Here is a 15365-nt window from a genome sequence, read left to right as displayed (position 1 = left end):
GTCTCTGGGCTCCAACCATCAACTCTTTTCCAGACTGAGGAGGCCAAGCCTACTCTTCTGCTATCTCTTTCATGAGATCCTGGACACTCGTGTATGTCCCATACCCACTTAGGCACATCCTGAGGCCTAATGTTACTGCTCCCACTCTCACCCCAGCACCTTATACCCTAATGTCCCTTTGCATGAGATTCTACCTTAAAAACAGCCTTTAGAGCTGCTCTAGTGACTTCTACCTGCCAACATGGGAGATGTCCAGAAGCACATGGAGAAAAATTTAAATTAGTGCAGAGAGCAGAGGAGGGCATGTGGATAACGTCTAAGTGTGACCAGGTAGAGCTTATTATTTCTGCCCATTTCCCCGCCTAGGCTGTGAGCATCTCAGGGCAGGGAAAAGGATTACTCATCTGTGTGTCACTTGGTGCCTGACAGATAGTCAGTACTTAGAAAAATATCTGATAAATAAATATGATTCCTGGCTTTGCCACTTACTTTCTTTGACTTTGAAAAAGACCCTTATTTGACCCCAGAGTCAAAATCTATAAAATGAGGGGACCGGACTACATTTTAAGGGACCCCTTTCAGCATTAAAGTGACATTAGTGGTTAAGGAATGGGGGGACAGGCTAGCTGGGGTGGAGTATGGGTGTGGGTGCTCAGGTCTGGATGGGTTCAGAGAGAGGGGCTGCCCTGCTCTCAAATCTTGGGAGCTGCCCAGGACTCCAGAGGAGGGATGGGACCTGCTTATGGTCAGTGAGGGGTCACTGGCTATTAACCCCAAAAATCCCAGTGGCCCATTCTCTGGGTCCCATCCCTGGCTCACCAGCCTGGTGTGGGAGGAGACTAATTTTTGGAGGAAACTCTGGGTCCCCAGCCCTCCCCCAAGTCTGCCCACGAACAAGCTGTTCTTGTTTACGACCCCCACCCCAGGGGAACAGTGATTGCTCATCCCTACATGTGATTTGAGAGGCAGCTCTTGTAGGCCCGCAGGAAACTCAAGCCCCGCCAGCCGCGCTGGCACCGGAATGCTCAGCTGGTCCCCTCCTGGGGCTCATGTGACCAGGGTTCAGCTATAAATATCAGAGGGGCCTCAGACCAAGGCAGAATTCAGGCACCAGGAGAAGGCCAAGAGGCTCCAGGCGGGTGTTTTGTTACAAAGGCAAGGCCCCAGGTCTGCTTAGAGCGAGCGAGGCAAGCAAAGGAGGCAGCCAGGTGGGCCCCACACCGCCTGACAGTATGGATTATAAATCGAGCCTGATCCAGGATGGGAACCCTCTAGAGAACCTGGAGAAGCAGCTGATCTGTCCCATTTGCCTGGAGATGTTTACCAAGCCGGTGGTCATCTTGCCCTGCCAGCACAACCTCTGCCGGAAGTGCGCCAACGACATCTTCCAGGTCAGTGCCGGGCATGGCCTAGTCCCGGGGCTCGGGCGGCTCCTCAGCTTTCCTGTGATGAAAGCTCTTCTCTCTTAGCCCCAGGCCCTTCTAAACCTGGGCCGGGCCGGTTCTTTCCCCTGCAGTGAACCCCAGCAAAGGCCTCTGGACTGGGCCAGGGGGGCTGGGGCTGCGGCTCTGGCTGCCCGGTTCCTTTTCCATGACGCATGTTTCCCCCCACCCTGCCCGCAGCTCTGCCGCCGCCTCTGCCCTGAGCACCGCAGGTGACTCTTCAATCAGGAGTCAAATGCCTCAAGCGATAAGTGGGGGAGGCAGGGGGAGAGGAGAGAGAAACCAGACCCCTGGGGCTGGAGCCAGCTCCCTGGTGGCAGGGGCCCAGAGCTTGGGGGGGGGGGGGAGGCACTGAGCAGCAGAGGCATCTGCCCTTTGGAGGCCGTTTCCCCTAATATAGGGCAGGAGGGGCTTCATCTCCCTAAGGAAGGAATGAGAGTGGATGTCCTGGCTGGGAGGCAGGACTCAGGTTCCCCAGAAGCACTTCACAAAACGTCCTCTTGCTATTTTATCTTTAAAGTTGTGGCCGTAACCTCTGGCTCTAATTATAATGCCCATTTGATGAATGGGAAAACTGAGGCTTGGAGGGCTAAAGTGGCTTGCCCAGAGTCATTCAGAGAAAAACTGTGACATGCATCCAGGTCTGCTGGCTCCCAAACCTGTTGATTGCTTAGTGCTTCTCAGATGCTCCCCCGTGTAAGTGGGCTGCCTCCCGTCTCAGGCCGGGGGGCTCCAGGTCCTGTGGTTTGACAAGGATGGTTGGGGTGAGCAGGGGGAGGATAATGGGAGACTAGAAAGGGCGAGGGCTGAGGAGGGGGCCCAGGCCTCACCTCTGCCTTGCCACCCACAGGCCGCAAACCCCTACTGGACCAACCGGGGCGGCTCGATGTCCATGTCTGGAGGCCGTTTCCGCTGCCCATCCTGCCGCCACGAGGTGATCATGGATCGTCACGGAGTGTACGGCCTGCAGAGGAACCTGCTGGTGGAGAACATCATTGACATCTACAAGCAGGAGTGCTCAAGGTCAGCTCGGGACCAGCCACCCCAGCCAGCCCCGAGCGCCCGGCCCCTCTCCCTCAGGGGCAGAGGCTCCCTGGAGCCCCCAACCCTGGTTCTCCGTGTCACTCAGCGAATGGCAAGGGGCCCAGGCTGCCCTCCTGATGTGATAGGAGCCAGAGGAAAGATGAGATGTGAGAGGGACAGAGGGAGGCACTGGGGCCAGCGAAGTGGTCCTGATAAGCAGAGAAAGCGCCAGGGAGAACATAGCCAGTTTCTCTGTAGCAGCGATTTTCAACCGGTTTGCTGCAGCGCACGAGTGTGTCGCAAGAATTTTTTAAAAAAATGTTTGTATTGATTTTACAGAGAGAGGAAGGGAAAGGGAGAGAGAGAGAAACATCGATCGGTTGCCTCCCAAATGTGTCCTGACCAGGGATGGAGTGGGTGACCCCTTGGGGCAGGAGACGATGCCCAACCAACTGAGCCACACCGGCCAGGGCAGTACCGCAAGAATTTTTAAGACATGTAATAGCTGTCTATTGAATCAGGGGCACTGACCTCTTTTCTCTTAGAATGTCAAAGAAATTACAACAGCCAACACAGCAATAACATCTGGTGTGAGTGGTCAGATCAGCAAAAAATTAATATATTTTTGGGGGTGCTGCAGAATTTTGGTAATTAGTTTATGTGCCATGAGATGAAAAAGGTTGAAATCGCTGCTCTATAGTGATAGCATTGGCTAAGGTCTGACATGCCCGGAGGCACAGTACCAGGCACTGGGAATGTCCCCCCCACCCATGCTTCACAGCAACCCTATGGGTCAGGCGTGACTTATCACCCCCACCTCACAGGTGAGAAAGCTGGGGCTCAAAGGGGTGAAGTCAGTTGCCCAAGGTTGCCCAGCTGGGCAGTGGAAGAGCTGGGAGTGGGCTCTTCCACTTAGAACAGCAGCTCTGTCTCAGGCAGAATTTGTGAGTGGTAGACGTTGTGCAGTGTTAGGCCTCAGCCTGGAGAGAAACAGCTACCAGGAAGATCTTTACAAATCAGGACATCCTGACAAGGCTTCCAGGCTGCTGACCTCTCAGCCCTTATGGTCCAAAACTGTCACCAAGTGCCTGCCTGCAGGTAGTGTCCTATCCAAGGAGAGACGACAGACCAGTCCTAGTGAGAAAAATCCCAGGCCTGGGAACCGTGTTTGCTAGTCTGATTCTATTACTAATGCATTATAGGATCCTGGGTAGGTTGTTGGGCCTTCATTTCCCCTGCTTGCAGAGGAGACATTGAGATTTGTTTTTGTGATTGTATAGGATTTTGATGGGAAATGTTAAAAATATCAAATATTTTTTGAGCACCTACTGTGTGTAGGCACTGTACTAAGTATTTCCCATGCATTATCCCTATTTAATTCTCACAGTGATCCTGTAGGACATTCTTACCCTCATTTTACAGTAAGGAGGCTCAGAGGGTCGGGAGTTTGTCCAAGGCCACTCAGCTTGCAAGTGGTGAAGCTGAAAGGGAGCCTGTCTGACTGACTCCATGATGAACACTTCTGACTGCTATTGTCTCTCACGTTGCTAGGACTCAACACTACAAAAATGCCAATATGTTTTTGGTCATTATAATCATAATAAAATCAACATTGCACCAAAATATTAGCCAACCCAACGTGGGCCTATGAAGACCATGTTGTGTTTGAACCCTTTGAGGCCTTTCTGCACAGCTGGATGACAATAATAGCTGCGCTTAGTGAGGGTCTGCCCTGTGCCAGGCACTACACATTCACTACAGACAACTCTGTTAGGGGCTGGGAAATCAGAGGCAGTGTAGACATGGTGTTGACTCTAAATGAGTGCATAGTCTAGCTGGGGAGGTAAGACCTAGAACCCCCTAAAATGAATCTAGGGTAGGAGGTGACTGATTTCCTGAGAGAGGCACAAATAACATGACAGAGAGAGACACGAAGGGAGAAAGACATTCTTAGAATGAGTGTTTGGAAAGAAAGAGAAGGAAGAGACTGGACCCTGGAAACAACCTCTGGACTAGAAGCCAGGCTTGTGCTGGGCTGCTGGACAGCCCTGAGCTGCCCATGTACTGGCTGTGGGACCCGGGACACACACCCTGCTTCCTTCTCTGAGCCTCAGGCATCACCCTTCCCGGCGATGCTTACTTACCACCTTCTCTGTGCAAGGCACTGTACACTGCAGATTCAGGAGCGAGAGAACAGGCAAGTTTCCCTGCTTTGGTGGAGGTTACAGTCTGGTGGATTAAATATAGTATCCAATGAGGCCATGAGTATAAATTGCTTCACTGAGAGCCCAGCCTGCAGAAACCGAGAGCTATGGTGACTATAATTAGAGCAAATGAACTTTAGCCTTCCCTGCCCTGACTTGCTGGGTGACCTTGGGCAAGTCAGTTCACCTTTCCAGGGTCCAGTTTTCTCTTCTTGAAAACGTCTCCAGCTCTGACTCTGGGGTTCTACCACCCTTCCCATGTCTAGGCCAGCTCCATCACCGGAGTTTGAGTCCTAGTGTGTGGAGACAGCCTTGGTGTCATTGGCTTCCCTGGTCTTGGTTTCCCAGAGGATAAAAGAAAAGTATTAAGGATGTCCAACCACTGAGAACTTGGGTCATAGATCTGAGTTAGAGCTATGATTGGAGCTTGGGGAGGAGACAAGGACGCCAGACCCCCACCGTGTCACTTGTGACTCTTTTCCACTTCAGTAGGCCCCTGCAGAATGGCAGCCACCCCATGTGCAAGGAGCATGAAGACGAGAAGATCAACATCTACTGCCTCACGTGTGAGACGCCCACGTGCTCCATGTGCAAGGTGTTTGGGGCCCACAAGGCCTGCGAGGTGGCCCCGCTACAGAGTGTCTTCCAGGGACAAAAGGTATTGACCTGAGCCACTTCCACCCCCAGCCTGGGCCTGTTGAGCATGGCCTAGTGATTCAGGATGCAGATTTCATCCTTGCAGATCTGCTGAGCCGGCCTTTCAGTAATGGTCTCTCTGGAGGGACTTACCAGGCTATAGGGACAGCAGGCCTTGCCTTCCTGGGGGAGGTGGCTGAGCTCATGGGTTATACTTAGAGTCACTTGAGAGCACCTGGGTGTGGCCACAGGGGAGAGACCAGGCCCCAGGGCCAGGCCACCAGGGAATCTCTCAGGCCATGACTTCTACATCCCAGTGTGCTTTGGGCCCCAGTCACCTCTCTCAGTCTTCAAATTCCCCTGCAGCAGTAGGCAGCTGAGAGCCCTCTCCCTGAGTCCCTGGGCCTGTGGGAGACCCACTGTCCTGTCTGTGCAGTAAGCTGTGGCCCCTCTTTCCATACTCTTTCTTTCCTACCTCCCACTTTTTCTTTCTCACTCTCTCTATTGATTTTTTAAAAAAATATATCTTTATTGATTTCAGAGAGAGGAAAGGAGAGGGAGAGAGAGAAACAGAAACATCAATGATGAGAGGGTCATTGGTCAAGCCTGCAGCCAGGCATGTGCCCTGACTGGGAATCAAACCCCGATCTCCTGGATCCTAGGTTGATGCTCAACCACTGAGCGACGCCCGACCATGCTCTCTATTGATTTGAGATAGAGAGAGGAAGGGGGAGAGAGAAAGAGAGAGAGAGAGAGAGAGAGAGAGAGAGAAATCTGTGTTCACTTATCCACTTATTTCTGAATTCATTGGTTGATTCTTGTATGTGCCCTGATGAGGGATCAAACCTGCAACCTTGGCATATCCGGATGACACTCTAACCAACTGAACTGCCTGGCCAGGGCTTGACCTCTGTCTTGTAGAACTCCCACTATATTTCTTTTCTTCAGCCCTTCTTTCTTAGAAACAAGCTCCTCCTCTACCAGCACCTTGCTGTGTGTTTTGGGCAGCTCGCTTCTCCTCTCTGTGCTTCCTCTGTAGAATAAAGGAAACAGTATCTCTCTGATATTCTCTGCTCTGGACCTCAGCTGTACCTCAGAAAGAGGGGCCAGACAGCTGCCGGAGGCTCTTTCTAGCAGAGAGGGGAGTAAGGGTGCCACTTTGCTGCCAACTCCCAGGAGGGCAGGCCCTGAGACTATTTCTGTCTCTCCTCTCCTGATCCCCCATCCCCTCCTCCCATCTAGACTGAACTGAGTAACTGTATCTCCATGCTGGTGGCGGGGAACGACCGTGTGCAGACCATCATCGCTCAGCTGGAGGACTCTAGTCGAATGACCAAGGTGAGGGGACAGAGTAGCTCTGCCTGGGGATTTGAAGCCTCCAGTGTAGCCTGGTCTGTGGGGTGAAGGCTCACCCTTGTAACTGAAGGTTGAGGCCTGGAGTCTGGGGTGTTCAAGCAGAGAGAGTGAGGAGGGACTGACTAATCCATTAATCCACTCATTCAACAAATGCTTCTTGAGCACGGCTGTGTGTCAGACACTGCCAAAGGCTCTGGGGATGGGGTGGCAAACAACACAGACCCCCGTCCCACCAATAATACCCAGTATTCTTTTTTTTTAACACTGATGTTTTTAGACCATTATTCTCCGGTGTGCTGTAGACCAAGACTTCAAACCTCAGAGTGCCTACAAATCACCCTGGGGTCTTATTAAAATTCAAGTTCTGATCCAGTGGGTCTGGAACGAGGCACCGGACTCTGCAGTTCTAACAAGCACTCAGGGTTTGCCCAAGTTGCTGGTCCGTGGACCACACTTTGAGTAGCCAGACTGTAGGGGCAGAAGGAAACTCATTTCTGCGAAAGCATTCATGATTTTCTCTCCTCACTTGGGATGGGGCCCTGAGGTGAAATGGGGGAAGGGATCACCGTATGGCTGGTGGACAAAGAGCGTATGATTGGTAGGTTCAAAGGAAGAAGAGGGACATTGTTAGCGCCTGTGATGGGCTCCCAGACTGACAGATGATGCTAGAGCCCCAGTCTGATGAGATGCCATTATGATACCCATTTTACAGATAAGAAACTAAGATATAGCATCTGTGTTGATGAGAAGGGAGCCTCAATGAGGAGGTCACTAGGGGAGGAGCTGCTTCTCCACCTCTTCCAGGACTAAATGATGCAGAGCTTCTTGAATCCAGTCTTGGTCCTAAAATGGGGGGACAAGTGTGACTTGGGGACACACAAGAGGGCTAGAATATATATCATTTCATTTGACCCTAGAGTCTCTATTTTTGAGGAAGGGGGTTGCTTTCTCCATGACCCCAGACTCCTAAACCTGTACTGGGTAGCTATGAAACTATGGCAAGAACTTTCTTCTGGCTAAGCCTTCATTTCATCTGGTGTAAAATGAGGGTGTAGTAAGATCTCTTCCAGCTTTCCAGTCTTTGTTCCTAGCACGCCCATCCCAGGAAGGAGGTGTTAGGGAGAGGGAGGACCCCGCAGGATGTGACTCCAAGATTCCTGTCCCCAGGAGAACAGTCACCAGGTGAAGGAAGAGCTGAGCCAGAAGTTTGACGTGCTATATGCCATCCTGGATGAGAAGAAGAGTGAGTTGCTACAGCGGGTCACGCAGGAGCAGGAGGAGAAGCTCAGCTTCATTGAGGCCCTCATCCAGCAGTACCGGGAGCAACTGGACAAGTCCACTAAGCTGGTGGAGACAGCCATCCAGTCCCTGGACGAGCCTGGTGGAGCCATCTTCCTCTTGGTGAGCAGGACTAGGAGGGTGTGGGCAGAGTCACTTTAACTCTACAGCTCTAAAATTCAAGTTATGCTCCTTCACTGACCACCCATATGCCCCTGGCCAAGTCATTCAAACCTCCCCTAGGCTCAGTTTCCTCATCTGTAAAATGGGCATGAAACAATCCCTACTTAAACCTATTAATTGAGCACCTATTGCAGGTCAGCCACTGAGGTGGAGACACAGAGATGTAAGAGAGCAGTGCTGCTCTAGAAGAGCTCATTGGGGAGTCAGAAAAGGATCAGCTATAAGATTCCACAGTTTAGTTCCATAAAAATTTCCTAAACACCTACTGTAGGCCAGGCTTTGTGCTAGACATTGGATATAAAAAAGTGAGTAGGATAAGATTCTCATCTTGGAGAGTTCAGGGCTTAAGGTGTTTAGACTGATATCCCTAAAATCCAAGCTTCCTGCCAGGACAATGGGAGGGGCCTAAAAGTGATCACCACGACTTGTGCAGATCATCAACAGAAGGAAAAGATCCAAGTTCTACTCAGTGCAGGGTGGAGAGCAGATCAAGGCTGGGCTAGGGAATGGCACCAAGTGCCCACCTGCAGCACCCAGTCACTGGCTTTGCTGATTTCCTGGGGCTACCCCTAATGTAATCCTAATCCTTTGCTCTCTCTCCCCACACAGAGTGCCAAGAAACTCATTAAAAGGTCAGTGTCTCCCTAGGACTGTGATCCAAGGCCCTAGCTCCCATCAGGGCCTCTGACTTCTGTCCAGTGGGCTGCTGGGAGGGTTTCATCCCAGGCTGGCTTTCCTGGCCTTTGCGTGATCCCCTGCTTTCTTGGACCGGTATGTGCTTGAGACTGGAGAGGAAATATTCCACCCCTCCAGGGGGGAGCCTCTAGGTGCAAGGCCTGGGTGTGGGCACAGCATGTGCACTGGTATGAACTGGAGCTAAAACACCCCCTCCCTGCACTAAGCCTTAGAGATCTCACCTCTCTCTCTCTCTCTCTCCCACAGCATTGTGGAAGTTTCCAAGGGTTGCCAGCTGAGGAAGACAGAGCAGGGCTTTGAAAACATGGACTACTTTACTTTGGATTTGGAGCACATAGCAGACACCCTGAGGGCCATCGATTTTGGGACAGGTAAAGGAAGTGATGGTGCCACTTGTCTATTTCCCTGCTTGACCCTTGGAAATCAGCTTCCCTCCCACCGACCCCATGTGGAGGCAGATACACTAGCGAAGACGCCCACATAGCAACCAACTTCTGGATGAGCCTGGAGCTGAGCACAGTGCTTAGTGCATAATCGTTGCTCAATAAATTATCACTTTTGGGGTGTCTTGGGGTTGTAGGAGGAGCATGGCGGCTGGAGGCAGGCAGACCTAAGTTTGAATCTGGAGCTGCCATTTGTTATCTGTGTGACCTCTGGAGAACCTTCTACCTCTCTGAGCTTAATTTCTCTAACCTTAAAAATTAGGTTAAAAGTGGGCCTGACTATATCATGGTGCTGTTGCAACAACTAAGACATTGATACAGAAGAGTCTGTAGAGTACTAGACATGTACTAGTTAGTGCCTAAAGCTAGTCTTAGCTTCAGCGTTTTCATGCTATCATCTATGATGCTCAGTACCCTAATTGAGCTATACCATGTCCTCATTTCTGTTTAGAATTAATTACTCTTCCATAAAGGACATATAATAATTGCAACAATGTAACTAGAATAGTAACAAGGGGAAAATAATAAGGGGAAATGAGGAAACCTGATGTTAATAATTTGCTCAAGGTCACAGTTGAAAGGTAGCTATTTAGCAACAGAGAGTGAATCCAATTCTGCTGAATGTTGCGTTGTTCTGATAGGCGGTGCTTCAGTGACCAGGACAGAGAGAGGAGTGCAGGAATGGGCAAGAACTGTGCACGGGCTGGCATGAGAAAGCTCGGCTCTCCTGCCAGCTTGCAGAATCTGGTGTTACATCTGTTCTCAGCACCGGGTGCACCCCAGTTGTCAGTGAGGACAAAAATGCATCCCAGAGCTGAGATGCTGGCAGACGTGGGTCTGGCCATCGCTGTAGATCACCTGTTCCGCTGTTAGCCTCCCGAAGCTAAGATATTCCAGAGTGGGTCACGCTGAGTGAACAGCATGGCGTTGTGAAGACCGGCACTGCCTTCCATTACCTCCCTGAGCCTCAGTTTCCTCAGAGTAAAATGGGGAGAGAACCACACCAACAGATACCATTTATTGAGCACTTTCTATGTCCCAGGCACTAAGCCCTTCACATAAATTCTATCACTTAATACAACAACTTCATGAGGTAGTTTCTGTTGTCAGCTCCATTTCGTAGTTGAGGAAATAAAGCCATGGGAGGGTGAGAGGTCTCCTGGAGGCCACACAGCTAGTAAGTAGCCCACGTGGATGGCACCAAGGGCCACCTGGCTCACAAGGCCCTCTTGAGGATTACATGAGACAGTGCATGTCTGGCGCTTAGCACAACACTTGGCACGTAGTAAGTCTGCAGCAAATGCTGCCGCTAGTAGTGAATGTGATGATTAAAGAATAGCAGCCAAAGTCCCTGGGTCGTGTCTAGATCCCAGGTAGGTGGCTGGAATTTTGGCTGTCGTTTTGTAGGCATTCACTCTTTCGAGCCTCTTCGCAGACGCTCTGGACAAATGCTCTGACTCTGTGGTGACCCCCTCAGGGCCCCAAAGGATTAAGGAAGCAGCTTTGGAGATGAGGTGGACAACAGGCACGTCCCTGTTAGCAGAGCTTGAAGGTGACACCCCAGGAAGGGAGAGTGAGGACACAGGCTGCAGCTCAGTCAGCCTGGGGGCTCAGCTTCAGAGAACCAAGGAGCAGGTGGCCCAGAGTGTTCCTCACCCCCACCCACCCCTCGGTAGGCTAAGGAACGAGGGGAGTGCACGGGGAGTGCTAGGCAAGCAGATTTCAAAGGCTGGGCAAATCCCTTCAGGACCGGGACTCTGATCGCTGAGAATCAAGGCGCTCTTGTCCCACCTCCACAGGCGATGTTTATCTGTCTAACTGAGAGGAATGCCGCAGTACAGTGAGCCTACCAAAGTCCCCTTCGGTCACAGGCAGGTCAGGTCATAGAAGCCGCTGCGGCCACTGGAACAAAGGAGCCTCTTCAACCTCCCTCCCTTGGAGGGTGCAGGATGGAAGGGGAGGGGAGAGAAGGGAGGAAGCCTCCTCCGTGCAGCGTGGGTTTGGCAAGCCCCTCGCCTTCTGGGCCACTGATGCCACTGCAAGGCTGGCTCACCCCGGCTGGGCCCTGGAGGGGACTGGGATCAGCGTTGTCGCCAGCCTGGCACCGCTCTGAGCAGCTCCTCTGAGAAACCAGCCTGTCCGAACGCTATTGTTCTTTGTAACACACAGATGAGGAAGAGGAAGAATTCACTGAAGAAGATGATCAGGAAGAGGAAGAGTCCACAGAGGGGAAGGAAGAAGGTAAGAAATCCATCTGCTTTCATTCATTCATTGATTCATTGATTCATTCATTCAACAACAGGAGATGCTGACTGTGTGCAAAGTGCTGTGCTGGACATTGGGGATGATGCCAATATATGATGATGTTCCCAATATGTGTAAATGTTTTAAGGATCAGGTCCTGCTCCCTTTACCCTGAGAGGAAACCCCCTCCAAACTATTCATAATAAAAAGCTCCTATTTTTGTATCTAAATGACCAATATCTATATGGAAAGCAATGCAGCGTAACAGGCGTGAAAGAGCACTCATGAGCCAGGCTGGGTCCACTGAGGTGTTTTGTTTGGCCAGCACAATGTTTAATTTTTTTTAAGTCAGTTGCCAACATTTTAAAAATTAGGAGGTTTCTAAAAGGATTTTTTATTTTATTTATTTGAGGGAGAGAGAGAGAAACATGGATGTGAGAAAGAAGCATCGACTGGTTGCCTCCAGCACACACCCCAACCGGGGATCAAACCTGCAACCTGGGTACGTGCCCTGCCCAGAAATCTAACCGGCCACCGAAAGGTGTACGAGATGAGGCTCCAAGCAACTGAGCCGAGCCAGCCAGGGATTAAAGGATTCTTAAAAAGGAGATTTCAACTGAGAATCTGGATTTCCACCTTCTTGTAAAAATTTGGAAAGAGCTAACAGTCTTGGGCTTGCCCTTCTCTCTCGTCCCAGAGAGTTGGCACTGGGCAGTGGCTGCCCCCTTTGCGCGGGACATGCACCTGCCAGCTTGCCCGGACCCCCACCGTCAGCCTTCCCGCTCTTCTTCTTCAAGTCATCTGCTGGCCCCAGTAGGCCTCAGTTTGCCAACCTGCCAGACTAGAGTTAAGAGTTCTGAAGCGCGGCTTTATCCCAGACTGGCGGTGTGATCTAGAGCAGTTCATAACTTTTCTGAGTCTTGGGTTACTCACCTATGCATGGAGAATGATAGTACTGACCTCAAAATATTATAATGGGGAGTACATCAGAGAATCTTTTGACACGGTGTCTGGCATGTAGGAAGGACGTGTTTGCTAATTAGCATATGTTTGCTAGTGTTATTGTGTTAAAAGCCGAGTTATTATTGGAACTAAATTCCAATCCCGTTGAAACATACAGAGTAGTCTTTTGGAGTTTTTGTCTTGTTTTGTTTTGCTAATCCTCACCTGAGGACATTTTTCCATTGCTATTCGGAGGGAGGAGGAGAGAGAGAGAGAGAGAGGCAACCCAGGTATGTGCCCTTAACCAGGAGTCAAACCCTGGACCCTTCGGTACATGGGTTGCTGCTCTAACCACTGAACCACACTGGCCAGGGCTGGAGTTTTGCGTTGGATGTACAATCCAATTTTGTTTTGGCAACTAAATTCTATTTTGGTTTAAAAAGAAAGAGGCCAGGCAGGAATTGGAGCTTGATCATTTGGTAAGCTTACAGCTTGGTAAGCCCTGGATCCCCCGAATCCCTGTCTCACTTTGAGTTCCTTTGTATTTTTCTTTCAGGACACCAGTAAGGAGCTGGAGGAGGAAGAGACCCTCTAGATGCAGAGAGACTGGGGAGGGTGGGGATGGGCCCAGCTGCCTTGGTGACAGGCCCAGTGTGGGAGGGGTCGGGGCCCCTGAGGGGGCAATGGGGAGGTGTGTCTTCTCTCTGCTCAAGAGCAGGGACTAGGAGTAGGACCCCCACCGCTGTGTCCAGCAGTCACTGAAGCAGAGCTGGAAATGTGCTTGAAACAACCACACAGGACACTTTTCTACATTGGTGCAAAATGGAATGTTTTGTACATTTTTAAAATGTGATTTTTGTATAAACTTGTATATGTATGCCAATTTGGTGCTTTTTGTAAAGGAACTTTTGTATGATAATGCCCGGTCATTGTGTGACTGGCGACTGTTAGATAGAAGGGAAGGAAGCCAGGTTGTTACAGCTGCCCCTGTCCTTTCCTGGCTGGGAGGGCTGGTAGCGCTCGCAAACCTGGAAGGGATAATATTCTGTATTTCAGTGCCTATCCCTGACAGAGGGGATGGTGACTGAGTTTGTTACATGTTGTTTTAATAAATGCACAGAGCTCTCTTCCTGTTATTACTAAAGGAGTTGGGTTCATTCAGCCTTTTTTTCCCTAAAAACTTCAGATGGACAGAGGCCTAATAGTAAGTGTGTGGCAGGAGGGATACATAATGACAAGGCTGGGCTTCTGTCCACCAAAGAAGAGCTCTTTACATCAGCATTTCCCAGTGAGAGCTCCCTGGAAAGCTGGCCCTGCGATGATCCTCAAGAAACAGGTTTAATGCCCCATTCTCTGGTTCTCTGGAAAGCAGAACCTGAGGCAAAGCTTAAATGTTTTAGTCTAGATACAAGCCCAGGGCAGCGAAGGTGAGGGAAAGTGGGAGCAAGGCAGGGTAGGAGAAAAGCAAACAGAAAGTATCACAGAGACCCGGCTGTTTGCTCAGACACATGAGATGTTTCTAGCAGGTCATAAAGAACACAACTGATTCAAAGCAGTTCATCGGGGGGAAGGAGAGATTTTTACCTGTTGGCTTATTTCATCTGTCTCAGAACCGAAGTTTGTCTCTCGGAGTGTTACTCCCCTTACACGTCCAGGTTGCATCACTTGGCCCCCTTGGGCAGCTGCTGGGGATGCTAAGGTAGATGGCACACCATCCGCTGACTGTGTGGGTAGTGGGAGGAGTAGAGCCTCTGTGGTCCAGTGGGTTGGGCATCGGTGCAGGATGCACAGTGGATTCTCTGCTGGCACCCAAATTTACTCCAGGGAAGGTGAAGACAGCCACCAGTTCTAGGGGATGGGGCGATGACCAAGGCCAAAATAGCACCAAGGCTTTCCACGAACAAGGGGCCAAGGGGTGGGAGAGAGATGAAGCTGAGTGAATCGGAGATGGTTCATTCATTGGGTCTGAGACGCCTTGGACTTATAAATTTGAGGAACACTGCAGAGTCCGTCCCACCTTTTTGACATTCAGAACACAGCAAGCTAAGGGCTCTCAGTAGTGCTGCCATAAAGAAAGCTACTTGAGCCCATATATATGAAAGCTATTTGGCTTTAGACAATGACTGGCCTATCAAGTTTATGGTGTTTGGAATACTGCCTGATGTTTAAGGCTCTTAATGTTTTTTGGTGGATTGAATATTTAACCCAGCATTTCCCAATTTATTCATTTATGTGACATCCTCCAGAACTAATGTTCTATGGAACTCACTTATGAAAGTGCTTTAAACCCTCACACCTTGGCCCACTTTCACTTCTGGGAGTTTCTCCAAGGCTAACTCCGTCCCTAACTTTGAATTTCAGGGAATCAGATTTTTGCTTTCATTTCTAGTGCTTTCTCAATTCTGAAGCATTTTTTAAAAATTTCTTTAAAAATCGTGTAATATATTACAGACACACAACTGTACAAAGCTAGTTATGGAGTTTAATAGTCTATTGTAAAATGAAATCCTGTGTTGCTACCATGCAGGTCAAGAAAAAAACACTGCCAGCCCCCGGAGGCGCTCCATGTACTCCCTCCCCAGTGTAACTTCTTTCACTTAGCGGTAGCCACTATCCTGTCTTTTTTGATAATCACACATTTAAGGTTTTTTTATAGTTTTGCTTTCTAAAGTATCCTCCCATAGCCCTGGTCAGTGGGACTCAGTTGGTTGGGAGTCGGCTCATGCACCACAAGGTCGCTGGTTTGATTCCCTGTCTGGGTCAGGGTACATGCCCAGTTCCCCCCACCCCCCACCCCGCTGGGTTCCCCTCAACCCCTAGGGGGCGTGCAGGAGGCAGCTGATACACTCTTCACGTCCATGTTTCTCTCCCCCTCCCCCCAAAAATAAAAAAATATATATTTTAAAAATAAAAAAGTA

The 15365-nt window shown here is 50.2% G+C and overlaps 1 protein-coding gene across 1 annotated transcript; it reads left to right on the top strand.

The window, feature by feature from the left end:
* Positions 1-1135: 1135 nt before the first annotated feature.
* On the top strand, positions 1136-13037 carry TRIM63 (tripartite motif containing 63). Its single transcript, XM_016216442.2, has 9 exons — positions 1136-1391; positions 2293-2465; positions 5159-5327; positions 6548-6643; positions 7829-8062; positions 8732-8754; positions 9065-9189; positions 11431-11502; positions 13004-13037. The coding sequence occupies exons 1-9, from the start codon at positions 1233-1235 to the stop codon at positions 13012-13014; spliced, it is 1062 nt and encodes a 353-aa protein (XP_016071928.1). The 5' UTR covers positions 1136-1232; the 3' UTR covers positions 13015-13037.
* The last annotated feature ends 2328 nt before the right edge of the window (positions 13038-15365 follow it).

The sequence above is a fragment of the Miniopterus natalensis genome, chromosome 9 (genome assembly GCF_054644295.1).
Source record: "Miniopterus natalensis isolate mMinNat1 chromosome 9, mMinNat1.hap1, whole genome shotgun sequence".
Classification (NCBI taxonomy): domain Eukaryota; kingdom Metazoa; phylum Chordata; class Mammalia; order Chiroptera; family Miniopteridae; genus Miniopterus; species Miniopterus natalensis.
The sequence above is the reverse complement of the archived record's forward strand: the minus strand, read 5'-3'. Positions and strand labels throughout refer to the sequence as shown.